Here is a 16,675-nt window from a genome sequence, read left to right on the forward strand (position 1 = left end):
CTGCAGCAGATAAAATTGGGATTTTGACAAAATTGCAGCAAGCAGCCCAGTAAGTGATACATCACTGGAAATAGAATCTTTGCTTCTATATGAAGCTGATCTAAGATGGGGTAGTGAAAACTTGGTGACTGAGATAAGTGGATCTCTTGGTGAGACCACAGTCAATGTTCCAGGTCAGTAGTATCTGGTCGTGGAAAGGAGCTGCATGAATTTTCTTACCATCCTACATTCCAGGTGGGACTTATGATTAGCTGGGTTGCGAGACATCACCTGTGCCGCACATAGATGACGTCACAAATTTCACCAAATGAAACGCGCGTCGGGGAACCCTGAAGCTCATTAAATTCGCACAGGTCCTATTCAAGGTCCAGATACTACTGACCTGGAACATGGACTCATCTCTACTGGTGTTAGATTCCCTTAAGTACCCAGTAAGAGTAAGGTTAACAGATAAAGGATTCGATCTTTCATTTCTACCAATTTAGTTATTTTCCACAAGACATCGGGTTGACATTTTTATGCTTTAGCCACTAGAGGCACTGTTCTATTAGAGTCCAAGGATAATATTGTCCACGAGTATTGTTGGTAAATCAATATGGCTACCACGATTCGTACTCATAGATTTGTAGTCAGATGTTAACGTATTAATAAGTACTGATGAATGTTCATGGAAGAATAGATAATAAAACAAAACAGGAACGTTAGCCTGTTTATAGGCTATATTTATTAAAGGGGCTTTTCACGACTCCAATTCCCTGATCTTCCCATCGGCGACGTGACCTGTCTACAATTTTCATCTTTCCGGTGGCGTCCCGTATAGGACCGATTGGCCATCTCTTCTGGCTTCAGCAATGTACAGGACCTCTTCATTGACATCACGTGAATTCACAGATGGAGAACTCAAGCAGAAGCTGTGCCTCCTCATCTGGGGTCAGGTGCATGAAACTATGACTATGATCCCAATATTTTACTGCCAATTTACTCCACCCTGTCTACATGAAATCTAAGCCCATCAGTTAGAGATGTCACCTAATGTATGTATATTGATTATTTACAGTGAAGCTTTCGGTTCGGATTGAGCAGTCAAGTGAGTAGAAGCTCTATGGACTATCCATCAACTTTTGGGATGTGACAACACTAGGTGGACCGTGGTCGATGAGTCAAGTAATGATACAGACATGATAAAATGACACATGTTGTATCTTACCGTGTTCGAGATACGAGGGCGTGCCATCCGAGGGGTCCAGCCTGCGCGCCCTTCTCCCGTGTTTTGAGTTGTTGTGGACAAACATATTATCCGATACAGCCAGCACATGTCCATCCACATTGATGGTGGTGGACACCACAACCTGTAAAGAGACACCAAGATAGATGAGTAAAATGTATGGTGAAAATAGCAAGGACATAAAGCAAATTTTCAGTGTAGCCCTGGCTTGCTTGACCTCTTTCTTAAAATTTCCTGCATAGATGACTTTCAGCTTATGACTAAACTGAATGGCCTCTACCCTAGTGTGAACTGTCAGCGGTATGGTGATCAAGAAATAGCAATGGTAATATGGTACTGCATCCTCAATAAAAATCCAACGACGGTGTAAAAATTGTCCATGTGGTTTTAATCTCAACGCGATTCGAAGTTAACAAACTTCTTCCTCAGGAGAACCATGAAAGACAAACTCCTGAGGAAGAATTTTTTTAACTTCGAAAAGCGTTGAGAGTAAAACTACATTGACAATTTTTACAACGCCGTTGGATCGTTATTGAGGATACAGTACCGACAGATTACCAACTTCTTCTACTTCTTGATGACCACGTTGAAGCCTCAAAGCTTTTGAAGCATATAACCTTTGTTGTGGGCCTCACCACCTCACAAGGTGAGTAGTTACCTTCGTCTTAATCCTACATTGTCTATCAGATGAGACCCTATTGCTTTTGTGGTGTCCCCACTGTCTAGCAATATTTTGTTGACCCTTGTGCCAACTTGTCGTTTTGGTATGATCTCCATGATGCCCAATAGTGCGCCATAACTTTTGCTTCCAACAGTAGGTGCCCCTCCGAAGACAACGGTAGAGGTCACATCTCCTTAAGTCTCACAAACCTGCTCTCTATGAATTATCCTTGATGATGAACTAACAACATTTTTCATTTTCTGAATATATCACTTCAGGGGTGAAACAAACTTTTTTGGAGAGGCTGGACCTTCAACTTCTGTCCCTAAAGTATAGCTATTGGATACACTGCTATTTGCTCGGACTTACTCAGAAACATTGACCCAGTTAGATGTTAGACTCTTTTCATATTCCATTAGGCTGTACCCCTACGGAGTATACCCCAAGTGTATACATAAGGCTTCATTCACCTAACTGGGCACCTAAAAAGAGTCCTTTTGCCAATATCGACGGGTTCAGTCAAAAATCCAACCATTGCTTGGTTGACAACCTTGTAATGTGTACGGGAAGCTATAGTCAATGAATGGAGCCCATTTTTTTTTAGTTCAGAGCCCTATTTTCAAACCCTACTAATCGGTAAGTTATCCCCTATTCTATGGACGCACAATATTATAACTGTGCACTTTACATTTATATATGTACTATCGGGTGCCTCATGCAGCATTATCAACATTTCCAACACCAGCTAAAGCCAAAAATTAAAAACAATTGTGCCCTCCCCCAACCACAGTGCCCTAGACAGCTGCCTACTCTGCCTGCCCCTTATCCCGGCCGTGTTTCTATGTTGTGACAGCTCTTTAGAATCCACATAATGTATTCCGATGTTCTGTTACTTGTACTAGCAGAGAAAGCCAGATTCGAAAGCCTCTCTGCTGTCACCACTACAAAAGATTTTACTTGTATCTTGAGGAGAAAAAAAAACACAACAAAAAAAAAACCTCAGCTTCGAAACCTGCTCGGAGTTGAAAGAAGACCCCGGTTGAGTGAAAATACATTGCTCCATGTGCTCTATTTCATTCCTCGGCATAATCTGCGACTCCAGCTGATTTATTCTAAATTGTTAACCCAGCCGAGGTGCGTCGACATATCACAAATGTAATATAAAAAAATTGCTCAATAGATTATGCCGGGAAATAAGCGAGATAAAAATGTGTGTAAATTACAACGGCCATGATTATTCCTCTAAATACTTAATAAAGATAGGGGGAAAAAAAGATGGCAGAATCTGCTCTAGTGGTGACAATGGCCCGATCTGCGGCGGGGGATGATGATGATGAATAGGAGTGCGGTAAGTAAGGGTCTGCCTGCCACTACTTTTGCAGGCGCTGGGAGATGAGTTTATTCATTTTACACCCAAATATAATAATTATCTGTTAATTGCAACCCTGTCTGGCACTTTGTGCCAACGTACACAATCCTGCAGTTTTGCTCAGTTCCTCTATAATCCACCTATTATGTTGACTAATTAACTTAGCTTGACACTGCACTCTTTCCTCCATTATCAGCTGCTGTCAGCCGCCGGCTCCCGGCAGCGAAGGAGGAGGTGAGGAGCGGGGTGGGGGACTACCGGACTGGTTTGATTGATCACCGATAGATTGACATGCAGATTCATTTAATTAGAACCACCTCACTTGAGATATGAGAGAGAGAGTCCAATAGACTGGGACTAATGGATCAGTTACCTAATGCTTCAGCTGCCAGCGCTGGACTAAAAAAAAAAACGACAACTTTGTGGTAGTCTGGCATTCTTCCCAGGTCCCATTGTAAATCTATCAATGTAGCTGTTCTCCGCTTTGAGTGCCACGTGAAGAAGTGACACGCTTATGAGGTCATCATACTGACCCCACGCCTGCTTGCCGGGCCTGGTTTCTCACCTAATGTCACTCCGGGATATTTTTTGACTTTTTTTTTATTACTTTATTCAGATTTTTTTTTGGGAAATAGAAATGGTAAAAGTGCAAACTTAGGAACTTATAAAATAGAGCCTGTAGACTTGTCTACTTTGGACACATCATAGGAAGAGAGCAATCACTGGAGAAGGACATCATGGTGGGAAGAATAGAAGGAACAAGGCGAGGAGGAGGACCAGCAACCCAATGGCTTGATACAATCAAGAGAACGTTGGAGAAGACCTTTGTGGACCTATCTAGGCTTGCACAAGATCGATTTTCCTACAGAGCATTCATCCATCATGTCACCATGGCTTGAGATCAAGCTGAAGGCCATTTTTTAAAAGAAAGACCACTGAGGAAGACCATGTAGCTGGCCTTGGACCAACACTTCTGGGGGAGCTTAGTGCTTCTGAATATTTTTTCTTATTACTAAAGGGGTTGTCCAGCCTCAGTCTTCAGTCACTCTATGTGGTAGCAGACATGTGAAACTTCACACGGTGCGTTGTGAGGATTCTTCACTGCCGGCACTAGGAGTGGACACAAGTCATCAACTGTCTCCTCTGCTTGTTGTGCTAATGGAGGAGATTGTTCTGATAAATGCCTGCATTTTTTTTTTACAAAAATGAAGACAAATTCCCTAATAAAGAGATTTATATCATTTCATAGCTTTCTATTCTGGACAAAAAAAATGAATAAAAAATGAAAGTGTAGTTATTCTTAATCTATATTTGGCTAGGACTGTGACAAATACGAAATATTCCAGGCAAATTTCGGGATATTCTAGTACGAAAGGGGGTGGGATTTTTAGTCCACCCAGCAGTGGATCTTCTAGGGAAGTCCTTGTGTGAGACCTAAACATCCCTATTTTACCAAACAAGGTGTAAGTCAGAAAGCTAAACGAAGACCCCATAGGAAGCCAACACAAACCCCACGCAGGTATAAAACTCATGACCCCAATGCTGTTGGGTAACAGTGCTGACCACCATTTTGCCAATGCAAGGTACCCCGTTTACGAGAGTACTGGACCATATAATGGGTCTAAATGCCATGATAACTTATTTTTTTACATAGGAAGAGGAAGGTGATGAGGAAGCCATCTGTCGGCCCAATATTTTAGCCATAAGACCCTAACTCCTCAAAGGTGTGTTGGACCAAACTTCATGTAGAACTCTATGGTCGACCTAAGCTCGGTTCAGTAGAACCTTAATGGTAGGGGGCTTGTGGCCATAAAATATCCCATATAATCTACAAATAAAGGTGTGAATAGGTGTTAAGGGTTAATGTATAACCTGTAACCCTACTGTAAGGGGCGTAAGTTTAGGGGGTGTAAAAGCTGCCATCGCAGCCGGGCCCAAGAGCCATTAGCGATCCAGTTGGTCTCTTTGGCTTATTTTTTAAATATTGGGCTCCTTAGTTTCAAGTTCACAGCTAATGAAGGACAGGCTCAGATTTAGTGTCCTATTAAAAATCTGATAACAAAATACAGTTTCCAGAGTCTGATAGATCATATTTTATATTTGTTCTCTCGTATCTTCCATGTAGATCTTTTGCACCCTCTCCACAGCGTGCAGCGTTACGTCGTCTTTTATTTCTGAAATGCTAATAAAATCCTTTATAAACAATAAATATCCTGATGCTGTACAGGTAACGCGCCAAATATAGGCTGATGACATTATTCTGGATTTGCCGCTGTGATCACAAAGAGGATCTTACCACGATCCCAGAATGCTTTGAGAGAAAGTAGGTTCATGACCTCGCTCACAGATCTGTCAATCAAAATCCTTCCCCTCCTCGCACTCCCAGATTCTTTGCACGATAGAGAGATTCTATCAGACAGAGGCGTCATTCAAATACAGCGGATACAATGTCAAAATACTCTGCGGTATCTGATTTCAAGAGCGCGGCTGAAGGCAGGATTATCGAAAACTCTTGTTCCATCTGTTGTTGTAGAAAAGTTGTTTTTGTAAAAAGATGAACTATGTATTATCTATCTATCTATGATAGACATTACCTATAATATTAATAACCGTATCCTCATCATCATGATATTTACGCATCATAAATTTAATATAATATTTAATATTGTCTATCTGGATAATGATTACAAATTGATGTATTTCTTCATGTATAACATTTATAAAAACTATCTATCCATCTATCTCATCTATTTTCTAAATTGTCAGTAGTTGTGGGAAACTGTGATGTTATACTGTGTGGTGGGTTTCGTGGGGACATCATACCGCATGAGGGGCTGTATGGGGATATCATACTGTGTGAGGGACTGTGTGGGTCATCATACTGGATGGATGTCTGTGTGGGGACATCATAGTGCCTGAGGGACTGTGTGAGTTATCAAACTGTGTGGCGGGCTTTGTCTGTGTGGCGGGCTTTGTGGGTTATCATACTGTGTGCAGGGCTGTGTGGGGACATCATACTGTGTGCGGGACTGTGTGGGGACATCAAACTGTGTGAGTAGCTATGTGGGGACATCATACTCTATGTGAAGCTGTGTGGGAACATCATAGTGTTTGAGGAGACATCATACTGTTTGAGGGGTGTGTGGGGACATCATACTGTGTGGGGGGACTGTGGGGGTATCATACTGTGTGCAGGGCTGTGTGGGGATATCATACTGTGTGCGGGGCTGTGTGGGGACATTATACTGCATGGACAGATTTGTTGGGACACAATACACTGTGGGAGCTGTTTTGTGCGGACATCATACTGTGTGAGGGGCTGTGTGGGGATATCATACTGTGTGAGGGGCTGTGTGGGGATATCATACTGTGTGCGGAGCTGTGTGGGGACATCATACTGTGTGGGTGGTTTTGTGGGGACATTATACTGTGTGAGTAGCTATGTGGGGACATCATACTCTGTGAAGCTGTGTGGCAACATCATAGTGTTTGAGGAGACATCATACTGTTTGAGGGGTGTGTGGGGACATCATATTGTTTGGGGGGATTGTAGGCAGGGCCGGTGTCAGCACCCTGCGTACCCGGGCAAGTGCCGGGGCCCTGGCGAGACAGGGGGGCCCATTCAGGGCCGGCGTTAGGGGCAGCCAGCTGCCAGTGTCTAGGGCCCCTGCTCCCCCAGGGGCCCTCAGCTAGCAGCACATTACGCAGCTGCTATGGGGCCCCTGTGAGGCAGGGGGGCCCGCCTGTCGCAAGCGCCAACTCCCCCGCCGCTGCTTTGAACTTTACCGGTGTCAGCCGGTAAAGTTCAAAGCAAATGATGGAGGAGAGAGCGTCACCTGATGCTCCCTCTCCCATCATTCCCCACTCTGCCTCTGACACTGCCGCTGTGGGTGCGCGATGACATCATCATGCACTTGCTGTGTGTCAGCCAGTGCAGCGGCAGCCGCCGAGACCGGAGCAGGGAGGGAGCAGCGCGGGAACGTTGAGAGGTGAGGAGTGGTTTTTTTTTGTAACTATAACAGTGAGTACTGGACTACGGGCCATTCTTGGGGGGAGGGGGGCTGTGCTGTATACTACATGTCTGTGCTATATACATGGCTGTTCTATATGCTACGTGGGCCGTGTTATATACTACGTGGGCTGTTATATGCTACGAGGGCTGTGCTATATACTACATGGCTGTTCTATAAACTACTTGGGCCGTGTTATATGCTATGTGGGCTGTTATATGCTACGTGGGCTGTGCTATATACTACATGGCTGTTCTATAAACTACTTGGGCCGTGTTATATGCTATGTGGCTGTGCTATATACTATATGGGCTGTTATATGCTACGTGGGCTGTGCTATATTCTACGTGGCTGTGTTATATGCGATCATAAATCGTGGTATGTGTTAAGACTCTTTCGCCCGGGGCCCTCAAAAACCTGGAGCCGGCCCTGATTGTAGGGGCATCATATTGTGTGCAGGGCTGTGTGGGGACTTTATACTGCATAGGCAGATTTGTTGGGACACAATACACTGTGGGAGCCGTTTTGTGGGGATATCACACTGTATGAGTAGCTGTGTGGGGACATCATACTCTGCGTGAACCTCTGTGGAAACATCATGGTGTTTGAGGAGACATCACACTGTTTGAGGGCTTGGTGGGGACATAATACTGTGTGAGGGGACTGTGGGGGCATCATATTGTGTTGGGAGCTAGTGATTAAGGTACAGGGGCTGAACAACAGAAACAGTATAATTAACTGTTGTATGTAAACTTTATAAAAAGCAGTAATTTATATGGTTCTAAATATTTGCTTCAGGTAAGAATACACGTTACAATAAATCATGGTGCATGTGCACATGGTGTCTATTAGATGCCGGCAAACCCACCAACTATTCACAGGCAAAGCAACTTCAGGAAAAAGCCGGGTGACTTTATTCCTGAAATGTTTCCGCCAGTGGTTTTACGATAGCTCTGCCACAGTCGCTTTTACATTATATCTTCATTAAGAGTGCTTAGAAGCTGTCTGAAGAATGAACATCTTACTTCTTTTAGCCACTCCAAGGTTTCCGAACCCTGAAGCCATTAAAAGAATGTAGTAACCAACTACTGGACATGTGCACAACAATGTCGTTTTTTCATTGCTGTGTATTATGTCCATTTTTTGCTTTTCAGCGCTTTTTCAGGTGGATTGAATCCGCCTGAAAAAGACACCATGTGCGTATAGCTTTTCAGTAGAACCCTGGTGATTTGCATCTTCCTGGAATCCATCCTTTTGACCCAGATCATCCAGGATAGTTGACTTTACTGCTTTAAAACCCAATCCAAAATTGCACTGTGTGAACAAGGCCTAATGAAACAAGAGCGTGCTTTCTCCTCAGTCTTTGGCAGTGAAAACAGTAAGTTCTCTGTTTTTTCGCATAGTATTTGGAAATTAAAAAATAATTTGAAGCTGTAGCGCAGAGCGGCACGGCGGACAGATGGTTATATTTACCGAGGGGAAGCATGTTGCTGTGTCAGTGTTTATAATTATTTGCTCTAGTGCCAGCCTGTTGTTTTCAGATAAAGTGGCATGGCTGTTTAGGAATCCCCCGCAGAATGTTCACAGGAACCTGACAAGTTATGTAATACTGAGGTCTGTTATAGCTTTGCGGCCAAAATTTACTGTGAGAATTTGACACTGTCAAGACTGAGCTTAAAGGGCTTATTGGTATTATTACCAGTACATCCCCTGGGTGCTGGCATCCCACCCTAAGCCACTGAGCTATAGAGGCTGCAGAGGTAACAGTGCCATCCAGAAGACTCTCCTAACCCACAAAGAGAAGCCAATGGTACAAATTGCACATAGTGAATGGGGACAAATTTTGCATTGGGACTCAGGAGCTTCAGGTTCTTCCTCTAGTTGAAAGGACATCCAAACCATTGAGGTTACTCATGTAGCTACTGTAGAGTCCATTGCAAGGTAAGACCCAAAATAAGGAATCTCACAGCTGATACATGCTGCCCAAATAAATTCAGCAATGTATGTTTTATTCTGAAATGCTGAGGCTGGGGACCATGCCGCTCGGGAAACTATTCCTAAATTTCAACCCTATCCAACACCTTTGGGATGAAATAGAATGGAGATTGTGAGCCCGGCCTCTCCTCCAACATCAGTGTCTGGCCTCATAAATGCTCTTCTGGATGAAGGGACAAAAATTTCCACGTAGACCTCCAAAATCTTGTAGAAAGTCTATTCCCCTCTAATGACTAATCCTAAGCCTGAACCTCATCCCACACTTTGAAATGAACTAGAAGGAAGATTGTGAACTCAACCTCTCCTCCAACATCACTGTCTGACCTAACAAATTTTTTTCTGGATGAATGGGTAAAAATTCAGACAGATACCTCCAAAATCTTGTAGAAAGTCCATGCTTCTCGGGTGACTAGTCCTAAATTTAAGCCCCATCCAACACCTTTGGGATCAACATCAGAGTCTGACCTCACAAATGTTCTTCTGGATGAAGGGGCAAAAATTCTCACAGGGACTTCCAAAATCACCTTGGGTCACTAGTTCTAAACCTGAACCACATCCAACACCTTTGGGATTACCAAGAATGGAGATTGATATTGGAGGATAGGATCTGGCTCACAAAGACTGACTTCACAAATTCTCTTCTGGATAATTGGACAAAAAGTTTCACAAATACTTCCAAAATTTTGTAGAACATCCATACCACTTGGGTGATTAGTCCACAATGTTTGGGATGACCTAGAACAGAGATTGTAAGCCCGGCTTCTCCTCCAACATCAGAGTCTGACCTCATAAATGGTCTTCTGGACGAAGGGCCAAAAATTCCGACAGACACATCTTGTAGAAAGTCTTCCCCGAAGGGTGGAAGCTGTTATATCTTCAAATGGGAAAGCAAGTCTATATTGCTCATGGTCTTGCAATTGGATGTGATAAAAGCTCCAGTAGATTTATTATGCAGGTGGCCAAGTACTTTTTACATCCTATAGACACAGCTCCCAGGGCTTAGTCTCGGTAGTAGCTGCGTTGTCTGCACGCTCTTGCCAGCCATTTTGCCATTGTACAGACAGTGATAAATCACCGGCGTTCTGCAGCATGACATACAGCGATATGATCTCACTTTGCGTTAGTTAACACCTTGTAATAAACAGGTCATTAGCCTTATGATCAGATAGACATCAGGCACCTTCCTCGCCATGGAAATGATGAAGACAGCGACAAGGCTTGTGCTGCTCTTTGCATTGGCTGCAGCCATCTAAATCATTTATTATGGAATTATCTGGGACTGCTGACTTAATGGCGCTTGCCTACGAAGCTGAGGGTACTTCCTGAGCATGGGAGAACATGATTAATTCCGGAGGGGGGGGAAATGCAAAGGTCACCCTAATTGACATGACCTACGTAATTAAGCAATCTCTGTTTACACGTCGCGAGACGGCACTGCTGTGAAGATGGCACTCCTGACAGAATGTCGTTACGGGTCCAGAGATCAGGAGCCTCCTGCATGTCGCTGCCACTCACCTACACAGATCTCTGCCCGCGGAGAACACTCATGGACCCGGCATCCTCTGAGACATGGCTCATGACTGGAGAATGCCAGCAGGGTGACACGGATCTAATAACAATAGCCATTTACTTGTAATTATACAGGTGCGCCAGCGCCGTGATCGTAATCTAGATTAAAAGCCAGAGCATGCTTCTAATATAGAATAACATTAATCATGGCTTGAAACAGACAGACCACCTTTTCATACTGACAACCTTAGACTAATAAGACTGGCGCTACCCTGAGACCTCATTCCCCCGCCTCTGTTCTGCCGAGAGAGTGCAATCGGGTAATGAACAATTAACAGTGCATGAGGCTTCAAGCCCTGGAGGTAATATAAACACAACATCTCGTTTCGATGGTCCAGGAACCTATAAGTAGGAAAATTCCTTTACGATGACAGTAAAAAGTGTGGCGTCTTCTGAAAATAGGCAAAAATTTTGTCAAAAATTCTAGAATTTGGAAAGGATAGGAAAGTAGATTTCGTCATGGTCAGATTACAACCATGGATGATGCTAAGCATGGAGGTCAAGACTGAAAAGAACATACCAGTTCCGATTGTTGACCCATATTGAGTTACCCACTGAGATAGGATCTCACATTACCCCCAGGAGCCACCTTATGATATAGGATGGATTATGACTTGAGTTCTAGGTATACAAGTCTACGGTGGATCAGTAGGATCCAGGATTTGAATCCAACCAAGGACAACATCTGCATGGAGTTCGCATTTTCCCACCTTGTTTGTTTCTTCTGGATACTCCGGTTTTCTTCCCCCCTCTGAGATAAGGAAAAATCGGATTGAGAGCTATGAACAGTGGAGACAGCCCCAGTGTTGGAAGGGAGTATAAACTTTTCTTATTTTACTTGGGCGACTTGAACAAACCCTTTAATAAAGATGCCTTCTTTCACTTTTAAGACCCCCAAGAAGAGTTGAGCAAAAATATTTGCACTGCCCTAGTCCGGCATCCAGTCCAGTCCTCCATGGCATGCAAACCTCTGTGTGAACATATGTGTGCAGACAAATTTATTCCAAACTGCAAATATTATCACGTACCCATTGGAAAAGTGACATTTTTTAGTTCGGTATTGGGCTCACCAATTTTGTCTCCTGTTCTCCGATGTTTACACAACCGGTCCAGGGGGAGTTGAAGGTAGTTGGTGGGGTACGTCTTCTTTAAAACAATGCATACTAAGGGAATTCTGAGTTAATACACCCTCTGCTAATGAGGAAAGCAGCTACCATGAGACCTAGCATGTCCATAGACTACAGAGACTGATTTGAATTTGAACTGTGCAATGCTTCTTTTCACCTGCGGGGGCACTGCAGGAAAATCGAACACTTACTGATGAGTTATCTCACACTGAAGAGACGATCAATGAAGGACAACTTCTGGAAACAGTGCATTATTTAAAAAAAGGGGTATGTATGATGGGGATAACCTTTATTTGCCCCTAATGCTGTATATACTTATTCCATTCTTATGGAAAGGCCCCATAATAAATTCCCAGTTAAGAACAAATGACACTTTATAGAGGCCGTCTTTAATTGCGTACTGTAGTAATGACACGTGGTAATGGAGTAAGCGGGACCCTTCGCTTATTTTCCACTCTCTAAACGTTTCACATTTGAAAAACTGCATAGGTTGTGAAACGAGGCCAAATTACGAGCCGGTCGCATGTAAGAGGAAGGCGAAATGGATTTTAAATGGACTACCGATGATGTCATGCCCATTTAGATTCCCAGCACCTGCTTTGATCTCCAGCAAATTAAAATATTACATTTTTGTTGTAGTTTGCAATTTAATTAACTGCACTAATTGAATTTTCCTAAGTGGCTGAATATGTAGGGGAAAGTCTTCAATGTGTTATGGTGAGGTCCATTTAGAAAGGTGGGACAAATACTTAGAAAAAATTGTAGCATGACGCATATATATATACATTATATATATATATATATATATATATACACTCACCGGCCACTTTATTAGGTACACCATGCTAGTAACGGGTTGGACCCCCTTTTGCCTTCAGAACTGCCTCAATTCTTCGTGGCATAGATTCAACAAGGTGCTGGAAGCATTCCTCAGAGATTTTGGTCCATATTGACATGATGGCATCACACAGTTGCCGCAGATTTGTCGGCTGCACATCCCAAAGATGCTCCATACAAGGCAGGATGGATCCATGCTTTCATGTTGTTTACGCCAAATTCTGACCCTACCATCCGAATGTCGCAGCAGAAATCGAGACTCATCAGACCAAGCAACGTTTTTCCAATCTTCTACTGTCCAATTTCGATGAGCTTGTACAAATTGTAGCCTCAGTTTCCTGTTCTTAGCTGAAAGGAGTGGTACCCGGTGTGGTCTTCTGCTGCTGTAGCCCATCTGCCTCAAAGTTCGACGCACTGTGCATTCAGAGATGCTCTTAGGCCTACCTTGGTTGTAACGGGTGGAGATTTGAGTCACTGTTGCCTTTCTATCAGCTCGAACCAGTCTGCCCATTCTCCTCTGACCTCTGGCATCAACAAGGCATTTCCACCCACAGAACTGCCGCTCACTGGATTTTTTTTCTTTTTCGGACCATTCTCTGTAAACCCTAGAGATGGTTGTGCGTGAAAATCCCAGTAGATCAGCAGTTTCTGAAATACTCAGACCAGCCCTTCTGGCACCAACAACCATGCCACATTCAAAGGCACTCAAATCACCTTTCTTCCCCATACTGATGCTCGGTTTGAACTGCAGGAGATTGTCTTGACCATGTCTACATGCCTAAATGCACTGAGTTGCCGCCATGTGATTGGCTGATTAGAAATTAAGTGTTAACAAGAAGTTGGACAGGTGTACCTAATAAAGTGGCCGGTGAGTGTATATATATATATATATTAGTTATTTTTACTTTATGACCTTTTTCTCTGGTCTACTTTTAACCAGATCCTACTTCCCATTAATATGCTCTTACTTTCATGTGATATAAATACGGCTTTTTCGCAGAATGTGGTGTTGTTTATTTTTAGTTCCTGTGCCTCTTGGTTCCTAAGATATGACCCTCTTTTCCTACTATATATGTTTTGCAGCTTCCTCATTTTGGCAGGGCTCCGCCACCTTCCCCTAAGGCCACTGCCCACTGCTGTGCTCCACATTAGGTTTCACAAGTGGCCCTGCCTGCCTTCATTACATGATCTGCCCGGGGTTTATATAAGGCCCACCAAGACACACACTTCTAGGCCCATGTGGGAGGTCTTAAATAGGCCTAGTTTTAAAAACGTCTAGTCATGTGTTCTGTTTGTTTGCTGTGTGCCCCTTTCAGCTCCTGGTCTGCATCTGTGTAGTGACCCTTCACATCTGCTTCTCTGCCCCTGTCCTCCTGTGGTCTCCAGTGTGCCAAGTCTTCGCTCCACATGTGCCTTCAAGCCTGCTACACCAATGACTGGGGTACTTGTGCCCACCTGGACCTGAGGCATAGAGGATCCACCTAACTAAGTCAACCTAACCATATAGATCTAGACTTTTGATCTAACTGGGTGTGATTCCGAAGAGCACTCCCATAGAGAAGAGTTGAAGACCATACCGACTAGATTTTTTATAGGGAAGAAGGGCCGTATCTCAGGAACAATGAGGCTCAGGAATACAAGAAAAACAACCTCAGATTCAGGGCATTTACACCAGGTAAGAAAAATACACATTTAGGGCAATTGGCAGGTCCTCTTTAAGTGGGAGGAGAAAAGAGTTGATAAAACAGGTGGACCTCTGTGCTTTACCATGAGCTAATCCATGATATGTTGAGGGGTCTCAGATATAAGACCCCATATTAAGAAGACATCTATGGCTTGTCATATCAATATTATATCATTTTTAGTCATCAGTGTACCAACAAATGACCACTGACCTAGATCTTAGGATCCCTTGTGGTCAGCAGAAAATGTCCATTACAAGGGGCTTTTCCCAATGAAGGGACCTGTATGAAATATAAGGTTTCTACAAGGCCACAAAAGGATCCTGGATAATAATTGGTCTATCCTTAGCAAGGAGTCACTCTAAGACAGTACCAGTGTTGCGGGAAACTTATCAGGTTTACGACAGAGTCCTAAAAATTGGAAAACTCTTACACATGAGTCAGGCCGGGCATAGGGGTGCGCAAACTGAGAAGTTGCACATATAAGCTGCCCATCCTGAACGGGTCACTTTTGATAGTCCTGCACCATTGGTTTGTAACCACCACAAATCTTAATGTGTGCTGTATACAGCGTTATTTAGCTGGCACTGTTATCAATTAACATATTTTTGGAGCAGTTATTTGGTCACTGTGTGGTGGTATTTTTGTTTTGCTGTATAGCAGGGTTATTTAGCTGACACTGTTGGCACTGTTATCAATTAACATATTATTTTTGAAGCAGTTATTTGGTCACTGTGTGGTGGTATTTTTGTTTTGCTGTATAGCAGGGTTATTTAGCTGGCACTCTTGGCACTGTTATCAATTAACATATTATTTTTGGAGCAGTTATTTGGTCACTGTGTGGTGGTATTTTTGTTTTGCTGTATAGCAGGGTTATTTAGCTGGCACTGTTGGCACTGTTATCAATTAACATTATTTTTGCAGCAGTTATTTGGTCACTGTGTGGTGGTATTTTAGTTTTGCTGTATAGCTGGGTTATTTAGCTGGCACTTATTGGCACTGTTATCAATTAACATATTATTTTTGGAGCAGTTATTTGGTCACTGTGTGGTGGTATTTTTGTTTTGCTGTATAGCAGGGTTATTTAGCTGACACTGTTGGCACTGTTATCAATTAACATTTTATTTTTGAAGCAGTTATTTGGTCACTGTGTGGTGGTATTTTTGTTTTGCTGTATAGCAGGGTTATTTAGCTGGCACTGTTGGCACTGTTATCAATTAACATATTATTTTTGGAGCAGTTATTTGGTCACCATGTGGTGGTATTTTTTTGTTCTTCCATTGTGTGTCACTGCTACATAAGCACTAAGGTATATTATTTTGCAGTATCAGTTGCGGTGGCGAGTGTACGGTGGCGTTATGTGAGCACCATAAGGTATGGTGCTTTTTCTTAGGTACTGTTTGGTGTGGTTTATTTAGACACTGTACCACCAATACTATCCATCTTAAAGCTGATCTTGTACTCTGGCGACACCATAAAGCAAAACATCATACATTTCAGTGCAAAATAATTTGAAGACAACCTCCCTTCTATTAAAGGAGTATTCCCATCTCTATGATCATATCCAAATATGTAGCAAATGTAATAATAATAATAATATTAGCAAATACTTCCAACTAGAAATATTGTATAGTTCTTCTGATTCGCTTTGTTGCTTAACCTCATGTGCAGGGCCTTGCAGCAGCTTAGGTATCTATTATTACAACCACTAACTAACTGTTACTATATGAGTGGTCGTAAACATGAATACCTAAGCTACTGCAATGCCCTGCACATGGGGTAAGTGCTTTAGCTAATCAGAAGAACTACTCTACATTTCTAATTGGAGATATTTGCTAATATTATTATTATTATTACTACCCCTACTACATATTGGGATAGAATCTTGGAGATGGTAATAACTTTTTAAGTTATTAAATAATGACAAATAGGTAAAAAAGCATACTGTCATTTTTTTTACATTTTCAATTAAATTATTAAAAAAATTTTTTACCTGGAATCTGCGCATGTCTCTCGGGTTTCCAGCATTCTTCAGACAATTTTGGTTACACTTTAGAAAGAATTTTAGGAAGAATCTATAAATGAAAAAAAAAGAGAAAGATAAGATTTTTTTTTTTTTTTTTTTTAATGCTAGCCATAAATAATTTTTTTTAAAAAATCTACACACAATACAACCAGATAATTCTTCCTTCTGTACTAA

The 16,675-nt window shown here is 42.6% G+C and overlaps 1 protein-coding gene across 2 annotated transcripts in view; it reads right to left on the minus strand.

The window, feature by feature from the left end:
- EBF1 (EBF transcription factor 1) overlaps positions 1-16,675 on the minus strand; it is a 454,089-nt gene that overhangs the window by 103,997 nt on the left and 333,417 nt on the right. For both annotated transcript variants that reach the window (XM_077266443.1, XM_077266444.1), the window contains exons 7-8: positions 16,469-16,550; positions 1,208-1,349 (exon numbers count right to left, since the gene is read on the minus strand). In XM_077266443.1, the coding sequence (XP_077122558.1) occupies positions 1,208-1,349; positions 16,469-16,550 (224 nt within the window). The remainder of the gene's footprint in view (positions 1-1,207; positions 1,350-16,468; positions 16,551-16,675) is intronic.

The sequence above is a fragment of the Ranitomeya variabilis genome, chromosome 5 (assembly GCF_051348905.1).
Source record: "Ranitomeya variabilis isolate aRanVar5 chromosome 5, aRanVar5.hap1, whole genome shotgun sequence".
NCBI lineage: Eukaryota > Metazoa > Chordata > Amphibia > Anura > Dendrobatidae > Ranitomeya > Ranitomeya variabilis.